The sequence below is a fragment of the Malania oleifera genome, chromosome 11 (assembly GCF_029873635.1).
Source record: "Malania oleifera isolate guangnan ecotype guangnan chromosome 11, ASM2987363v1, whole genome shotgun sequence".
NCBI lineage: Eukaryota > Viridiplantae > Streptophyta > Magnoliopsida > Santalales > Ximeniaceae > Malania > Malania oleifera.
The window spans coordinates 43894644-43913235 of record NC_080427.1 but is presented as its reverse complement, the minus strand read 5'-3'; the positions used below and the strand labels follow the sequence as shown (position 1 = coordinate 43913235).

General features: G+C 35.5%; 1 protein-coding gene across 4 annotated transcripts in view; it reads left to right on the top strand.

The window, feature by feature from the left end:
- Nucleotides 1-18592, top strand: part of LOC131167892 (transportin MOS14) — a 148831-nt gene that overhangs the window by 108449 nt on the left and 21790 nt on the right. For all 4 annotated transcript variants that reach the window (XR_009140175.1, XM_058126952.1, XM_058126951.1 and 1 more), the window contains exons 12-16: nucleotides 479-559; nucleotides 11523-11636; nucleotides 11802-11881; nucleotides 15694-15829; nucleotides 16323-16472. Coding sequence is in view for 3 of the 4 variants with exons in the window: in XM_058126952.1 (XP_057982935.1) it covers nucleotides 479-559; nucleotides 11523-11636; nucleotides 11802-11881; nucleotides 15694-15829; nucleotides 16323-16472 (561 nt within the window). In the remaining variant the exon portion in view is untranslated. The remainder of the gene's footprint in view (nucleotides 1-478; nucleotides 560-11522; nucleotides 11637-11801; nucleotides 11882-15693; nucleotides 15830-16322; nucleotides 16473-18592) is intronic.

The window sequence follows — 18592 nt, the reverse complement described above, 5'->3', positions numbered from 1 at the left end:
TTTGTAATTATGTAACTCTCCTTGATTATAGGAGAAATTTCTGTAATTATGTAAATGTTCTTAGGAGATATTCTAGGATATATTCTTAGGAGATATTCTAGGAGATTTGTTAGCAATTGTCATTCTTTCCTTATTATTCTTTCCTTTTAGATTATCCTTGTAGTATATAAGACATTCAGATTGTACCTTATTCCACTTCAAGAGGTTGGTCATGAGGTTAAAAGTTAGAACAATTCCAAGAATGCATTGGCTAAGTAAAGAAAAATCAAGCTTTAAATTTTGAAAATAAGCATATTAAGTATAAGTGACTTGTGGGAATATGATGAATATTTTCTTGACTGACTTGATTTTCCTTCAATTATTTCTTTTAAAATTATGTACAAGGAAAATTCAGAATGCATCGATCTGCCAGCTTATATATACTTCCTTTTTGTCTAATCGATGACTTTAAAGGTTCTCTATTCATTTTTAATTGTAGCTTTTCTTCGGCGGCTGGGCATCTGCGAATGTACATATTCCTTGGAAGGAGGTAGAAAGCAAGATGTTTGCTCTTAATGTGGTGAGAAAATCTTGCTGGTTTAACTTTATTTTTTTGCTTTCTTTTCATGATGTGAATTGCTTACTTTACAAAATGTTTAATCTCTTGGTTTGCTATTTGAATTTTCTTTTAATTTTTTCTCCAAATTTTATGCTTTTAAATAATTATCTTTCCATCTTTGGTTGGTTCGTATTGGCACAATGGCTCCTACCCTCTCCATTTTCAATATTCTTATTGAGGTTTCTTTTGTGTATGAGTTCTATCAATCGAAGAAGATTTATTGATAAAGAGGAAGAACGTAAAAATTAAAATTAAAGAGAGAACATTACGTCTGTTGAAGCTTGATATACATTGCTGGCCCACAACCTAATAGCTTAAGCTTTTAGGTAAAGTGCTAATCGAACATGGTAGTAAAGCTAGTTTCTAGGAGGTCCTAGGTTCAAGTCTCCTTGTCCGTGTTTATTTTGTGGTGTTGAAAAAAATTATTTATTCTCTGTAATGAGTGTTATTTATCATGTGTTTGTCTTTCCACATTTTATTGGGCTGCTCATGCAGGGGTGTGTTAAATATTGATATACATTATTGGCCCCACAGCCTAATATCTTAAGCTTTTAGGTGAAGTGGTAATTTAACAACATCCTCCGAGATATAAAAAAAAATAATTACTTTGAAACGGCCTCCAATCCAACCCAATAACCCTAGAAACAAAAGATACGTTGGCCCAAATGATGCCAAATAAATACTCTTCCCCAAAACTAGCACAAGTGCAATGACCTTATTATCAAATCAGTCTCTTCGTTGCCCGACACTATCCTAAAACATTATGTGACCATAAGTCACAAAGACAACTAGAAATATTATCCTCATTGTGTGGCCATGATCAACATCTTAAATTTTCAAATAATATTTTGAAGCTTTTAAAATATGAAAAATTGATTTTGGATCTTCAAATGATTGAAATAATTAGTAAAAGGCAATTATATATATTTAACACGCCTAGATGCATACGTACATATAGACATACATAGATACATGCATACATATGTTGAGGCTTGATATACTTTGTTAGGTCACAAGCTAATGACTTAAGCTTTGAGGTAAAGTGGTAATCTAACATAATACGAGAGCCATGGTTGCCAAGATGTTTTGAGTTCTAATCTCGTTTCTAGTGTTTGTTGTCAGTTTGTTGAAAAGATTATTCTGTTCTTTTACATCAAAAGGAGGATTCTAGTAAGGAGGCAGATATCTTGATCCTCAACTTGTTAGGCAGTGAGATGGACAATTATGACCTGCAAGAACTCCTTGAGGACATATGGTTAAGGTGGCGAATCCTTTAGGGAACGAATTGAAGGTGGTAGTTTCTCCTAGGACCTATGAAAGGAAGAAAAAAGTGCAAAAGGAATTGAATGAATTAGTTAGTTCGATCAATTATAGGAGAGGCAAGGCGCAAGGGTATTGGTAAGTGGTGTAAACTAGTTAAATTACGAAGATAAGTAGTTGGACTGTGAGAAGTCTAGGGAATGTGAGGAAGCGAGGGCTTATTAAAGAAGTTTTGAGTGGAAGTGCTCCTAATGTTGTTTTTGTTAAGGAAATTGAACTTGAAAAGGTGCATGGGGATGATTAGGAGTATTTGGGAGGGGCGATTTAAGGAGTGGGATTATATTCCTATGAAAGGAAGAGAAAAAGTGCAGAATTGAATGAATTAGTTAGTTCGATCAATTATGGGAGAGGCAAGGGTATTCGTAAGGGGTGTAAACTATTTAAATTATGAAGATTAATAGTTGGATTGTGAGAAGTCTAGGGAATGTGAGGAAGCGAGGGCTTGTTAATGAAGTTTTGAGTAGAAGTGCTCCTAATATTGTTTTTATTTAGGAAATTGAATTTGAAAAGGTGGATGGGGATGATTAGGAGTATTTGGGAGGGGCGATTTAAGGAGTGGGATTATCTTCCTTCCCTAGTGGCTCTAGGGTGGAGGGGCGGGGGGGTTTTGATTCTTTGGGATACTTGTTCCATCAATATGGTTGATAGCTTAGTGCACTTCTTTACCTTGTAAGTCTTTGTTACAAAATGGTAAGGGTTAGTTGTGGGTTTCATTTGTATATGATCCTTCTAGGCCAGCCCTTAGATCTTTCTATGGGAGGAGCTTCATACTGTTTTTTGGGTTTTGTTAGTCTTTTTGGGAAGAGGGATTTTAATGTCGTTAGGTTCTTGTAGATAAGCAAAGGGAGGGATGAATAATTTTGATAATTTTATTAGGAAGTGTGGGTTAAGGAAGCTGTAAATGGATAATGCCTTATTTTTCTTGGTTAGTCTGTAGGGGAGGGTTATTGCTAGGCAGTTGGATAGGTTCTTATTTTGTTGTTAGTGGGGGGAGGAATTTCTTGCTCTTTCTCAATTGGTATTTTCTAGGCTTCTATCTGATCTTTTTTGTTAAAGCTTGATATACATGGGTGAGCACCAATATGACCCAAAAACTTAAGCTATTGGGTCTTGGGCCCAAACATGTATATAAGAACTCATCATCCACTTAACTTTTCTAATGTGGGACAACTCACAAGTGGAATTCTCAACAACCTCCCTCTCACTTGTGAGTTCCAACCACTCCTTCTGCAAGTCTACATCCTTTTTTGAGATGCACGTGTGAGTTTGTTGATTCGGAAAAGTTAAGGACCCAAGACCTAATGGTTTAAGTTTTTGGGTTGTGTTGGTGCTCATTCATGTATATCAAGCTTTAAAAAGTTTCATATTTTATTAGTCTAGAAATGATAGGAGGGGACAATTTGAGAATATGATGTCGGATCCTAAGTCTTTTCTGTCTTTGGTGAGGATTCTGGGAATGAAGAGGTTGTTAGGGATTGGGATGGTTTTAGGTTTACGGGAATGCTTAAAAGGCTTAAGGTTGTGTTGCAGAGTTGGAATGTGGGTGTTCTTGGAGACAATAGAACTAGAAAAATAGTATTTTGTCGAATTTGGATTTGTTGGATTGGATTGAGGATAGGATGTTTTCAGTGGATGAGGAGGTTAAGAGGAAGAGTTTAATTATTGAGTAAGCGGTTTTAGGGAATTGAGGAGTTGGATACAAAAGGTACTAGTGGGTTGGAAAGTTGTCATATCTCTAGCATGAGCAATGGTAGGATGTGGGTTTTGGATGCATTTAGTGCTTATTTGGAAAGTCCCTTTTTTTTTTTTTTTGTCACTTTTGTCAAGTTTAATGTCTCTTTCCTCTTCATCCCTGCATGTGGGAGGGCAAAGGCCTTTCTAAGATGATGACCTTTGTTTGGTTAATGGCCCTTAATAGAGTTAACACCAATCTGCTGCGGAGTAAGAGGCTTTCTAAGATTCTGTCTCCAGATGTATGCTTTCTGTGTGGTAGCAGTTCAGAGAGCGTTCCCATTTGTTTTTGCACTCTTCATTTGCTTGAGGTCTGTGGAGTTCGATTATTTTGAGTAGTTTGTGATATTTGGGTTTTCCTGAAGTTGATGGTGCAGCTTTTGCATATATCTTTTGTAGGCTTTGTGTAGGGGAAGGATGCTGGGAGGTCATGGGGTGTTGTCTTTTTGTTGACTTGTCGGGATTTGGTTGGAACAGAATGCTTTTCTAGCAAGAAAGTATCTCTACCTTCTCTTTGATACGGTGGATTTGTCTTCTCTTTGGGCATTTCATGCTTCTTGTTTAAAAAAGATGTTGTTTTGAGGATGTCAACCTTGATTGAAAGGTGATATTGAGTTGATTGTTTTTACTTGTTTCTCTTTGCTTTTTGGTTGGGACCTTCTTGTGCTCTTCGTTATATCTTATTCTATTTGCCATTCTAATAAAGCTTCTTCTCTATCCAAAAAAAAAAATCTACAAAATGTGATTTTGATTAATTATAGTACATAATTTTTGAGAGGCTCAAAGCTGTTTTTATTTTTCACTATGTTAGATCTATTAGATGCCAAAAGCCAGCTGGTAATCTTTTCCATATGTGATAAACTGAATAAATTGGTTGGTAAATAGAGTTTATCTGAATGAATACTCAAGTACTAATTTAAAAATTTTAATGTAGCATATTTTCCTATGATATATTTTTATTATTGGAATAAAAAATACAAAAATTATTTGATGAAGAAGATATTGGTGGGAAATAATTATGAATTAAGGGCGTCTTGAGTTTTTGTCATAGGTTACTATTGCAATTCTCTTTTTGGTTTTCCTGAGTAGCATCAGACATTGTTAAGGAGATCCTCTCAGGAGCGGCTCTTCACAATATGGGGCCCTAGGCGAATGATTTAATTAGGAATCATTAATATTTTGTTTAATTTTAATTTTTATTTAAAATTAATTTCACCAAACACTGATTTAATTAGAAGCCCTTAATATTTTATTTAATTTTAATTTTTATTTAAAATTAATTTCACCAAACAGAATTCTATAAATAATATTAACATTATTATATTAAAAAAAAAATTTGGGGGCCCCAAAGCAAGCACCTCAGTTGCCTAAATGTTGAGCCGGCCTTGGATCCTCTATCCAGCTTGTAAATTCTATCTTTATCTAATGAATTTCATTTTCTATAAAAAAAATGAATCATAATTGCCTGATACATCTGTGTACCTTTGTTAGAGGATGAAATTATAACATGCTTAAGGCCAAGAAATCAATAATGCACTTCATTACTCCTATTTATTTCTTGAGACTTGTACTGCTGTCTTTAACTTCCCATTCCCCCCTTGGTTATAAATCGAAATCTGTATCTGTTGAGGCCTAAACTTCAATTGTACACTGAAAGATCAGATACATGTCATATTCTCAAGGCGATCTTTTTATCATGGAAATTATCACATTAACATGGTAGCTGACTTTAAGCTATTGCATTTTAGAAGTTGATCATTAGTTTGGAGAGAAGCGAGCTTCTTCTTTTTCTTCTTCTTCTTCTTTTTTATTTTTTATTTTTTATTTTTTATTTTTTATAATAAAGAGAAAAAGAAGATTTTAATAGAAAAGAAGCATCAAGCCAGCATCTTCCTCCAATCTCTTTGTAAATCTGGAAAGCTAGCACCCATGAAAATTCCAAACCCGACACACTACAAAGAGGTCATATGCTAAATTTTTTCCCATACTAGTACCCAATTCACCATTTTCCCAGAAAAAGATCTCTGCATTGCACTCTGACCATAATCCCCACAAGACTGAAAATATGCCACATTTTCACAATGCTGTGACAGGGGTGAGCATTCGGTCGGTTCGGTTCAACCGAATTAATCGAAAAATTTTGGGTTAAAAAATCTCATTAACTGAACCGACCAAACTGAATTTCGGTTAAATCGGTTAACCGATTTAGTATTTTAATATATATAAAATAGAAATTTTTAATATATATATATAAAAGGGAAGCTCGGTGCACAAAGCTCCTGTGTGTGCATATCTAAAAATTTTAATATATATAATATATAAAAAATAAATTAATTTTTAGTGTATATATATAATATATAAAATATTTTAATGTATAATATATATAATTATTTATTATTAATTTATACTATTCGATTAATTCGGTTAACCGAACCCAAAAATCGAACCGAAAACTGAAAACAGAAATTCAATGAAAATGAAAACTGAACCGAACCAACCGAATTTACTCGGTTAATTCAGTTAATTCGGTTTTAACTGAATTATGTTCACCCCTAATGCTGTCCATCTTTCCTCCTTCCAAAACCTGCTAAAGAAGTAGCCAAGAAGTCTTCCACAGAGATAGGACAGACCCAACTCTCACCCAAAATACCAAATAGCTTATTCGAAATCCTCCAAGCAAATTCACAATGCTGAAGATGTGAATTTGTCTCGGAGAGGAGTTTTTTTTTTTTCTTTTCATAACAAAAGAAAGTATATTATATAGAAAGAAGAGAAGGTACAACGTGTGGGGACAAGAATTCCTCCAAGTAAAAAGACAAAAGAAGGAAAAAAAAAATACAAGATCACAAAATAGAACCAAATGAAATTAACCAAGAAACCCCTTTTTAAACCCTTTCTATTATAATTTACTGAACTCTTCAAATTTGCTAATTCTCTTTGATCCTTCACCTTTTGAGTTCTGCCACCATCCAAAATTTCCTCCAGTATCACTCAGCTTTAAATCCATTTTATCCAAAAAATTTGAGCTTCTAACTCCTTCAGAATCTCCTCTGCTACTGTTGGCAAAGTTCCATCCCTACAGTGTACAGTATCCACCAACCTGTCATTAGCAAAAATAGAAACTCCATCCAAACATTCCAACGGCAGTGGATGAACATAAGATAAATCCTTTATTTTATTGTAGGAAGTCTTCTACATTTCCGTATTGTTCTCATATCTCATCGAACAACAACCCCCTACCACAATCAATTATCATCACTTCCTGAATCTGAAAATTCCCTCCATTTTTTACCTCCATACCTTTTCCAGTCTCATTAGAACCTCTGGCATTCTTCTCAACATGAGGAACTTCCACAATACTAAACTCCCCTTTAGAATCTCTCCTTAATACCTTTGTCATAGACTCACTAGAATTTTCTCTGTTATCCTCTAATATCTTTTTTATTTCAGCACCCAAACAAGGCACCTTTTGACGAGCATAAACCTTATTACCTTCAAATTCATCAGTATAAATACGACAATGATTCGATTTCTCCTGCAAACCTTCTTTTTCACTGTTTTTCACACCACCTTCTAAAAACTCTACGGGACTAGATGCAGATTTATCACCACGATCTTGAACTGCGTATGGTCTTCTAACATTCTGAGCTTCCTCAGACTCTTGATCATTTTTATTCGTATTCTTAATAACTGTAGGCTGAATAATATTTCTATTGACTGGATGTAAAATAAGAATTCCATTGCCAGAGGGTATATCTTCCTCCTTCCAGTACCCATTTCTGAGAAGTAGGAGCAATACTTTGGGCCTATTTATTATCTGTAGTCAACATAGCAGTACTAGAGTCCATAATTTCTGAATCATATGTTTGCTTATCACCAAGACCCTTTTGTGAGAAGCCTACATGAGGAGAACCTCCCTTTGGATCCAAATTGAGGCCCGTATCAACATTTCCTAAACACTGGGCTATTTCAAATAATTGACCCAATTTAGTTAAAAAAGAAATATTGCCCTTTTCAATTACTTGGGCCAGGTCCAAAATGAGAAGCATGCTTCTCCGCCCAATTCTGATCATTGCCTCCTCCACAACACAGCCCTAGCCGCCTCTCTGATTGTTTCTGCTCCATCTCAATCCCTAGCTTCCTTCTTGCTCCTGTCAATCGAAGCCGACTGATTTGCAATTGCCTTAGGCTAATTTAGATGCAACTTGTCTCCACACGGATGGCACAACTCTTGCTTCCCAAGCTTCAGACCCTGCTTTGTCGAATAGGCTTGACTACTGCTGCCATCACCATCGTGATTTTTGCTTTCCGACACCTCCTAACTCCACACTGTCATGGAGAGTTATCTGCACCAACATTCCCAGTTTCCTCATTAAAATCCTTTGCTATCTCATACAAAGCACTTGTGAAGCTTCACCAACCTTCGCCTTGTGAGAAAGATAATTTCTCGGGGAGGAGTGATCTTTCTCACATCACTTTGGTGCTCCGCATGGTTCTGTTGCAGGAGTTTCTTCAGCTAATTTGCAAAGTGATTGGAGAGTTCTTTTCATTAATCTTGTGGTCATCTCAAGCTTTATGCTATGTTTTTCCTTCTTTTGTGTTGGCTGGGGGAATGTCTTATCCTCCTCTTACCTCTTCTTAGTTTCTTCTCTAAATGAATTTTGTTTTTTTTTTTTCACCTAAAAAGAATCCTAGAAGTTGATGGAATGAATAATCCCCCTGATGCAGGGGGCAGCATCAAGCATCTGCAGCTATGAGAGAGATTAGGAGAAATTGAAGAGGAAGGGGAAGGGAGGAGAGAGGAGCTGCATGGGGAAACTCACGTTCACTTCTCAAATTCAAATTCAACAACTGCTATGTACAACATGGCTTTCATACACTACTTATAAGAAAGCCTCTAACACATAAACATAATCCAGTAACTAAACACACAATTAGCTACTAACTAAACCTAACAATTCATTAACCTGATTCTTCTTAATTATTCTCCGACATGGATCTTCCCATGGTCTTGCATCTTGTCCTACATCAACTATCCCTCAGTTAGAAAAAAATTGGCCTCGAGTTTTGAAATGTTTGAGGATCAGAAGCAAGAAGCAAACTTTGACTCTTCAAAATCCAGCGCTTGAGACTTAAAAGTTACGATCCTTTGGCAGCATCATGGACTTGAATTAAGAGATAGCATCAATAAACACATCGGGAATGACATACTCAACAATCGGAATGTCTGAAAGACTATAGATGTCTTCAAACATGTTCATTCCCTCCCTTGTATTGTCTTCAAGTTGAGTAATCGTGACTGATTCTTTGTTTTTGTTTATGGTATTGCGGACTTGAAAACAATTTTCTTCCTTCTATAGTGGAAAATGTGTGTTATCATGTCCTTGAATCACACCCAAATCATCCAGCCAAGGCGAGCCAAGGAGTACATTGCCAATCTTCATAGGTATGATATCCCACCAAATATTAGCAAGATATTCATCCATTTGGATTGGGGAACCAAACTTCTTTCACAAATATGTAAAGCAGAGTTATCAACCCAAGATATCTCATAAGGCTTTGGGTGGGGTTTTGGATAAAGTTGCATACTAGTGACTCCATTTATAGAAATCACATTCATAGGACATCTTCCATCAATGATGAATTTGCAAACTTTTTTTCCATACTTAAGAAAGGTATGGAATGTGTTGATATTGTGCTCAGAGTGTCAAAAGCCATTCATTTTTCCAATTAGCTGTCACCATATTGCTGGATTTATTTATTTACACTACAACTATATATCACCAGAAGCCCTTAACACAATTGCCCACAATTCTCAATCTAATCATGTAAAACCAAAAACTTGACTCCAATTTTCCAGAAGTTTTTTTAGTTCACCTTAGATCTTGAGTGTCATGCCGAAATGAAACAAATTCACTTACAAAATTCTAAAATTGCAGCAACAAAACCTGTTTTTTGATGCTAGCAGTGACAATTTCTTGGGTTTCATGCCAAATTATTGCATTTTCCTGCAATATATTGTGTCCACAATCAAATTATCTCCTTGCAGGTCAAAATATCGTGGAGAAAGCTGAAAATCTTGCGACTGGAGAAATTTTTTTTTGCGAAACTGGAATCAAGAGAACACTGAAAATTTCTACGTCGCAGGTCGTGGGCGCGTGGGTCACATGTACTGCCAGCGAGGGTCCTCCAGTGATGAAACTTGGGGTGAAAATGGATCAAGGGATGGGGATTACATTGGTGTTGGTGGTGTGAGGAGAAAAGAGCAGGAACCTAGGGTTTCGAAATGGTTGTCAGATGGGAGAAGTTTGGATGGCACATGGGGCTTCACTGGTGGCAAGATGGTGACGAAATTTAATGGGAAGGGTTTTCTAATTGTGTTGGTAGTTTAGGTGTCTTGAAATTCATCTGGGCAAGGGGTGTTTGAAAGACTGGGAACATGACTGGAATTTTTGAAAAGTCCAGAACTGCTCTTCCTTTTCAAAATTTTTTCTTTTTTAAGACTGAGGTTCATAATTTTAGAGGAGAGAAAGATTTAAGAACATGAAGAAGTGGAAAGAAGAACAAGATGGAAGATTGGAGGAATTGCAGGACAGAAACTGCTGCACTTAGAGGAGACAACAATAGAATTCAGAAATCAGAAAGAGAGTCAAAAGTTATGGTAGAGAACTAAGAGAAGAAGAACTGGAGAAGGAGAAGAGAGACAGAGAAGAATAAAGAGGGCAGAATACCGCTGGGCAGCGGGGGACTAGGGACAGAACAGGCGATCAGAACGGAGAAAATAAAAAGAAGAGAGGAGGAAGAGGAAAAGGAGGAGAAATGAGGGGAAAATGGTTGGACTGAAGTGGAAGAATGGAGATCGAATTTGTGGTCTAATACCAAATGATGCAGGGGCAGCATCAAGGATCTGCAGCCATGGGAGAGATTAGAAGAAATTGAAGAGAAGAAGGAAGGGGAAGGGAGGAAAGAGGAGATACAAGGGGGAACCCATATTCACTTCTCAAATTCAATTTCCCCAACAACTACTTACAACATGGCTTTCACGCACTACTTATAAGAAAGCCTCACACATAAATTGCACATATAACCCCAAAATTGGATGAAATTACAAACAAACCCTAAAATACCCAAATATCACAAACACGACCCCAAATACACATAATCCTATAACTGAACACATTAGCTACTGACTAAACCCAACAATCCCTTAAGCCAATTCTTCTTAATTATTCTCCAAGATGGATCTTCCCAAGGTCTTGCTTCTTGTACTACATCAAATCCCCCTGCCCCACGGGGCCCAAAAAAAAGGATTAAAAAGAAAAACTTTATGTTTAGCAAAGAGACAGTAATTGGTGGACTGTATCAGTGGTACACGCCAACTTAATGGTGAAACTTGATTGTTTGGCATGAGACTTCCTCAATAAAATTGTGTGTAAAATTTTCTTTAATGTTTTCTTGCTCTATGATTCTCTTCAATTTATTCTTCTTCTATGTTGTGTGACCACCAGCTTTTCAATTTTCTACATGCTGAGTTATAATTGGCATAAATGGCTTTATGCCAATAAAAAAGGTCTCTGAAGCCAATGGCCATGCCATTTAATCCTCAATTCTAATAAAGTAGCAGTGTGCTTCGACTTCACCTGAGAATGCTCATTGTACAATTTCTCATCCTTATTAATAGGGGGAAAAGATTAGACTTGAATGTCCATCCTTTCCTTACTTTTGACCTTAACCGATGTACTCCAAGGTTACTTCACTATGATGATCAAACATTTTAAAATATTCTAGGTTTCTGACTGATGATCATATATACTAATATCATCTTTTTGGTCGATCATTACAACTTAAATACTGTATAAGCTTCATGTTTCAGGTTGCTGAAGTAGTTCTACAGGAAGGGCAAGCCTTTGATTTCTCTGTGATTATGCTGTTGGTGACAGTTCTCTCCAATAAGGCTTCTGATGAGCTCAAGGGTTTCATGTGCATTGTATGTTAGAACATGCTTTTAAATGCTTTGGATTTTCACAGTTAATATTAATTGGTACTCAATTTGTTTTTTGAGGATAAGCTAGCCCCTTATATTTGAGGGCTCCATGTTATTGAGACCAATATTCATCTTTTCTCATTTCACTTTCAATTATTTCTACTGTAGGTTTACAGATCAGTGGCAGATGTAGTTGGATCCTACTCTAAGTGGATATCTGCTTTCCGAACAGACGCTAGACCATTACTGTGAGAATTTCCTCTGCCTTGTAGTAATAGAATAGTGCACAAAGAATGTGAGCTTGTATCCATGATGTTAAAACTGTCAATATCTCCATCACTGTACCTGCCATCCAGGCATAATGGTGCTTTAAGGTGTTTGAACATAAAAATAGAAATATAAACATATCTGTTGGCATATTTCAAAATTATGTTGCCGACGTTCTTCAATGAGACGTAAGTTTTTATTCCCAATTTTGTCTAAGATTCTGAGATTTATCATACAGAGATCATTTGGAAAAATGATGGAAATTTGTAGTAAAATGTTAATTTCTTTTTTGTTTTTGTGAAACTTTCAAAACATGAAAATTTTATTTTTTTAGAAATTTTATTAGATAATAAGATAAGGTATGTTAGATTGAGAATGAGAAATTACAATCTAAGGGGACAAGAGGTCCACCTAAAAAAAAAAAAAAACTGAAAAGTACTCCTAACCAAGAATGCCCCTTTTCAATCCCTTTCCATCATACTTCACGAGCACATTAAATTTGCAAGCTCCCTCTAACCCCTTTTTGCTTTGTACTCACCCCTATCAAAGTGCACTTCAATTTCACCAGCATCGCACATGTTTAAATCCAATTTATCCATTATATCTTGGGCATCAAAGTCCTTCCTAGAAATAACCTCTACTGGCGTACATAAGATTCCATCGTTGCACTGTAGTTTATTGTTCAACCCATCGTCCTCAAAAATAGGAATCCTCTCCAATCCTTCCAACAGGGCAGGATGTGCATATGATAGGTCCCTGAGAACATCACAGGAGTCAGAAACATATCCACATTGTTCCCGAACCTCATACAACAGCAAACCACCATTAGAGTCAAATTTGCTGATGTCATCACTATCGTTATCTAAAAAATCTCCCAAATTATTGACCTCCTTTCCTTTGCTAACTTGATCACTTGCTATATCTTTTTATCTTAGCAAGTTTATCTTCCACAGGTCCTCAACTTTCCTTCAGAATTTTACCTTATAATCTTTGGCTATATATAATTTCTTCATTTCTGCACCCATCATTGCAGCCTTCCAATGAGCTTTCACCTTAGGACCCTTAGATTTTTCAGAATTAAATCCTGAAACACCAGATTTCCTACCCAATCCAGCTTCTTCTTTTTTATTAATCCTGTTGACATAGCCTCTAGTCCCCCTCTGCAAAACCAGAATCAACAGCCAATCTGACACTTCTATTATCATCATCATTTTCCTCACAAACTGATTTCAAAACCAAATTAAAATCATCCTGATTACACGTTGAACGTTGACCCATTCTATACTTATTTCGGAGAGCTGGACAAAGATTTTGTACTTCATTAACATCTTGCTGAATACCCACCTGTATGTAAATTTTGGCTAGGAAAATGGGATTTTTCAGAAATAGGGTTGTGCAAGGAAAAGGCCTCGACATCCATATCCTTGCCCTGGGCATGAGCTGTTAAGATTTGATTAAAATGAATGACCTAACTTGAAGATAGGTCCCCCCTTCTATTTATAATACAAATTAAATACATTCTAATGACAATAATACCCCTACTAACTCTCACTAATTAAAATACTAACACACTCAATAATAATAATGATACTAAAAGCATATATAACGTCTAAACTCCCACCAAAGCTGGAGCATAAATGTCATAAGCTCTTAGCTTGTTACAAATGAATTTAACACGAGCACCCCCAACACTTTTGTAAACAAATCAGCAAGCTGCGTGTCCGACTTCACATAAGTGGTTATAATGAGCTTCTGCACTAGTTTCTCCTGAACAAAGTGGCAATCAACTTCAATGTGGTTCATCCGCTCACGAAAGACCAGATTAGAGGCAATATGAAGAGCAGCTTGATTATCACACATAAACTTCATAGGCTGAGAATGCAAAAAACCCAATTCTTCCAACATGTTCTTCAACCAGACAAGTTCACGGGTAGTGTGAGCTATAGCTCTATATTCTGATTTAGCACTTGACCTTGCCACCATGGTTTGTTTTTTACTTTTCCAAGAAACCAAATTACCACCAACCAAGATACAGTATCCGGTGGTGGATCTCTGATCAAAAGGCGATCCAGCCAATTTGCATCTATATATCCATGGATATGACTGTGGGCATAGGATGGTTGATTAACAATGCCAAACTTAGTCATATAAATAGTGAATTGTGCACTGAAAAACTCTTTAGCGTTATCACTTGAAGTATTTAAATTGGCAAACCAATTGAGTTTTTATTTCATAACAGAAGGCACAAAATACATGAATAACTCAGAACAATTTTTATTAAATATAACTAAGTTATTCTTGAATAATCTTCCACAAAGGTTACAAATTACTGGAAACCCAACTTGGACACGACCCTACTAAGGACCTAACTTGAATCTTCAACTTGCAAACGAAGAACACCGTAAAAATATCAATTTTAACATGCATATAAAAGGATTTTGCAACGTAATCATCCATGCATGCCAAACTCATGAAGGTTCGAGACTTACCTTGCTCCTTTGAAGCTTTAATTCTTCCGACCTCTAGGAAATTTTTGCTTTCTTCCTCTAGCTTGAATCTTCTATCCTCAATTTTCAAGCTTTCTTCTCCAATCTTATTCTTTGCTCTTGTTTTCTTTCTTTTCGTGCTCTCTAGCTCTCTCTTTGCTCTTGGAGTGAACGTACACTCCCTCACCTTAACATTTGCCTCCCCTTGCCAAGAGTTATAGCTTCCTTCTTATAGAAAAGTAGGGGAGCTTGCCCTAGCCTTAAATTTGCAAAATGTAGGGGGGCTTTTCCAAGGATAGGAGCTTACCATCATCTAGGATAGTTCCTCAATTAACCCATTTAACTCTCACTGAAGCCTTAAAAAGTGCAGTGAAACAACTAAATTGGAATTACACAAAGAATGGCCTAGGGGAAGAGGAGAGAGACTTTTTATTAGTTTTAAAACCCTTAATACATAATTATTTAATTTATATTGTTATTTTTATCTTATAATAGTGATTTTTATTAGTTTTAATATTATTTTTTTACTGTTATTATTATTATTATTATTATTTTATTTTTATCCTTATTATTATCCTTAAAATAATAACTACTTTTCCTTTTTATTATTATTGTTGTTCTTTTTGTTCTTATTATTTTATATAGTAATTATCATTGCCATTTTAATTATTATTAGTTATTATTATTTTCCTCGTTTTTATTACTGTTTTATAGCAATAAATATTTTTATTAGTTTTTGTGGGAAAAAATGTTTAATGACTTGTATTCAATGGTGTAAAAAGCTTAGTTTAGTTTATATTTATATTGTATAAAGCAGCTGTAAATAATGCTGCAAATCAGGCTGCATGCTGCCACTGAACATGTGCCTGAAATTTTGGCAGCATTTAGGTGCTGAAATCTGCCTGAAAATAGGCACCCACTATGTAAATTTCTTCTATATAATGAAAGTAAACTCTATGGAAGGGATATTCAGACCAAAAAATTGATATGGCATGTTTTTCCAAAATTTGATTTTTGATAATTCCATATTCCCCTTCTAGACTGGGCTGTCTGTTGGTCTTACATAATGCTTGTAGGAGAGTTACCATCTCAGTCCCACATCCCTATAGACATTTTTTCCGTCCATGTCTGTGCTTAAAGCTTTAAGAATGTTTTGGAGCATCATATATATGATAGCATGTAGTATTATTTCATTATTCTTGATATTGATCTTAGCTTTAATTGTGTTCTCCTTAATAAATCATATATTAACAAAATTTGTTTCGCACATCACCAATGTAATTTTTGTGCTAATGTGCTACTTTCAGATTATTTCTTGCTACAGGGATTTCAGAACCTCTGTCTTCAAGTGCTTGTGCTTCTGCCTTGCGTAAATGTTGTGAAGATGCTTCTGCTGTAATTTGTGAACCTTCAAACTTGGAAATCTTAGTATGGATAGGAGAGGTGACTTTCCCTCTTTGGCTGCAGTGGTTCACTTTGTACTTAATTAAACTCTGTCTAAGTCTCCTACTGAAGTCCTTTAATCAGTTTTATATGAATCTTCTGTACCAGCAGAATTTATTTGAATTGGTTGAGCAATTCTTAGTCTTGTTTGAAAATTCTGTTCACATGCTTCCTTTTGAACCCATGATAGCTTAATGTACACATTGTTTTTAGAGTCAATAGATATTTTTGGCCAATTGTGTGTACCTAAAGATTAGCTATGGAAGGTTATTTGAACCCTGCAGCTTTTGTCCTGCATTCCTTCTCTCACTGCAAGGCTTTGGTTTGAATTTATATTTTGTTGCTTATTAATAATTCATATTTATCTTATGAGTTAAAATAGAACTTTGTTGTGGCCTTTGACTACGGACACATTTTCTGGGTCAACTGTTGCATTTTGGAGTTTTATTCTTTTCTTGTTGTCGAATCATTTTCTATTGCTGCCTTTTCTTAGGGTTTGGAGAAAAAGCATTTACCTTTGGAGGATGAGGCAGAAATTGTTAGTGCAATTACTTTGATTATTGGTTCTATTCCTAACAAAGAGCTAAAGAACAACTTGCTGGCTAGACTGCTTTCTTCGAGCTTTGAAGCTGTGGGGAAACTTGTAAGCCTCTTCTTTTCTCCTTCTTTTCTTATTTGAGAATGCCTTCTATTGTGCTTCTGCTTCTATTTCAGCTTCAATTTTCTGGGTCTAGTCACTAGATTATGCAAAGTGTTCAACATTTACTACTACAATAACAACAACATAAACCAAGCCTTAAATCCCACTAGGTGAGAACCGTGAGATCCGTTCTTTTAGATAGAAAAGGAAATTTATTGAGATAAAGGTGTCCAAGGAGGACAAAGAAACCCTCCAAGAAAAAGTAAAAAACAAAAACAAAGCTAATACAACAAGAAAACAAAAATTAAGATAATAAAGCCAACCAAATGCTCTGAATATCTGAAAAAGCCGTGTTGCCAAAACACCCTATAGAGAAAACTCACATGGAATCCAAAAAAACAATTCTGCCCCACATCCAATCATCCTTGAAGCACGATCTCTAAAGATCCAAGAAGTTCTCTCCAATTAAACTACCCATAGAACAGAAAAAATTGCAATCCACGACAAATGTTTTGCATTCCGTTGCCTCTTAAAACCTTGAAAACAATCAACTAGAAAGCCTCCAAAGGACACACCTGACATTCTCCCAACATACAGAAAAGTTTGTTCTGTAAACACCAAGTCATGGAGCAGTAAGGGATAAATGAGCATGATTCCCACAACTATCATTGACATAATGCATACATCAAGAGAAAGAATAGTCATATATGACTTTTAATCTGCAGCTCTGGTTAGATGTGTGAGAATAGAAAGATGTACGAGGAAAAAACACCAAAAGTATCTGAACACCAGATCCTAACATCCCCATAATGAGAATAGCAATAAGAATCCAACATACTCGTGTGAGGTGAGCTCCTTTGTCTCCCTATCATTCAGATCCCCACAAAGCCAAAAGTCACAAGAAAACATGATATGAATACTACTGAAAAAAGATGGAATATATGTCTAAAAGTAAAACAAATAATAGAAGTGACTGCAACTGAAAAATAAACTTTCGTTAGCTGAAGGTTCTTCCAAAAATGAACCCTAAAACCATCTCCCACTTCATATCTAGTACAAGGAAAGGAGAAATGATTTAGCTATGAAATGATGAACTTCCATGAGTTTTCATGAGAAACCCTATTTTTCAATATTATCATCCCACATTCCCACACACCCTCCTTCAACCGCCTCCCACTTGTATTTAATAACCTTATGCCTAAGGGAATTAGTTTCCAAGGGGAATCACCATAACCACCTACTCAAGGTCTTAAATTTTGATTTCGACTCAAATTTCGAAGCTCCAAAAGTATAGAAATTTCTATTTCGATGTTAGTGTCGATTTTGATTTGAAAAAATAACGGAAATTAGTAGTAAAGCATGAAATTCTTTGTGAAACTTTAGAAATGGTTAACAAACATAATAATATAAGTTTTAGGACTAATATATAGCAAATTAAATACATCTATATTTTGTATGAGACGGAAAAGTTGTGAAGTAGCATGTGTATCAAACATATTTGTGAGATAATGTACATTAAACATATTCAGTTAATACAAATGAAATTCATAAATCATTTAAATATTGTTTATTATACAAATGATGATTATTTAGACATGAATGGTTATGTAAAATGTTAATGAAAGTTTATTTTTTTTCATATAATTTCAAAAGCACTTTTAATAATCTTTTGTTTTGATAAAATAAATAAAATAAATTAGAGGAGAAATTTCACTCAACTCCTAAATCATCCATTTGAATTCTAACAAAATTTCATTGTATAGTTAAAATTTTCAATAAGTTTTGCTAAAATTCCAAGATTTCGATAAATTTCAGATGATTCGTTGAGATTTCAATAGGAATTATGCGAGACGGAAATCGACTGTCATTTCAATTTCAAGGGTGACGGAAATCAAAAATTTCAACGGAAATTTCTACAATTTCGTGGAAATTTAAGACCATGCACCTACTCACCATAGCAATGTTTTTATGTACCAATTTCCCGAGACCCAAGCCCCCCTCATCTTTGCACCTCCAAACTACCTCTTAACTGACAAGATGGCTCCTCCTCTCTCCCACCCCTTAGCAGTTACTGGTAACTCTCTCATGATCCTCTCTAGTCCACTAGAAGCCTTCACCAGAAT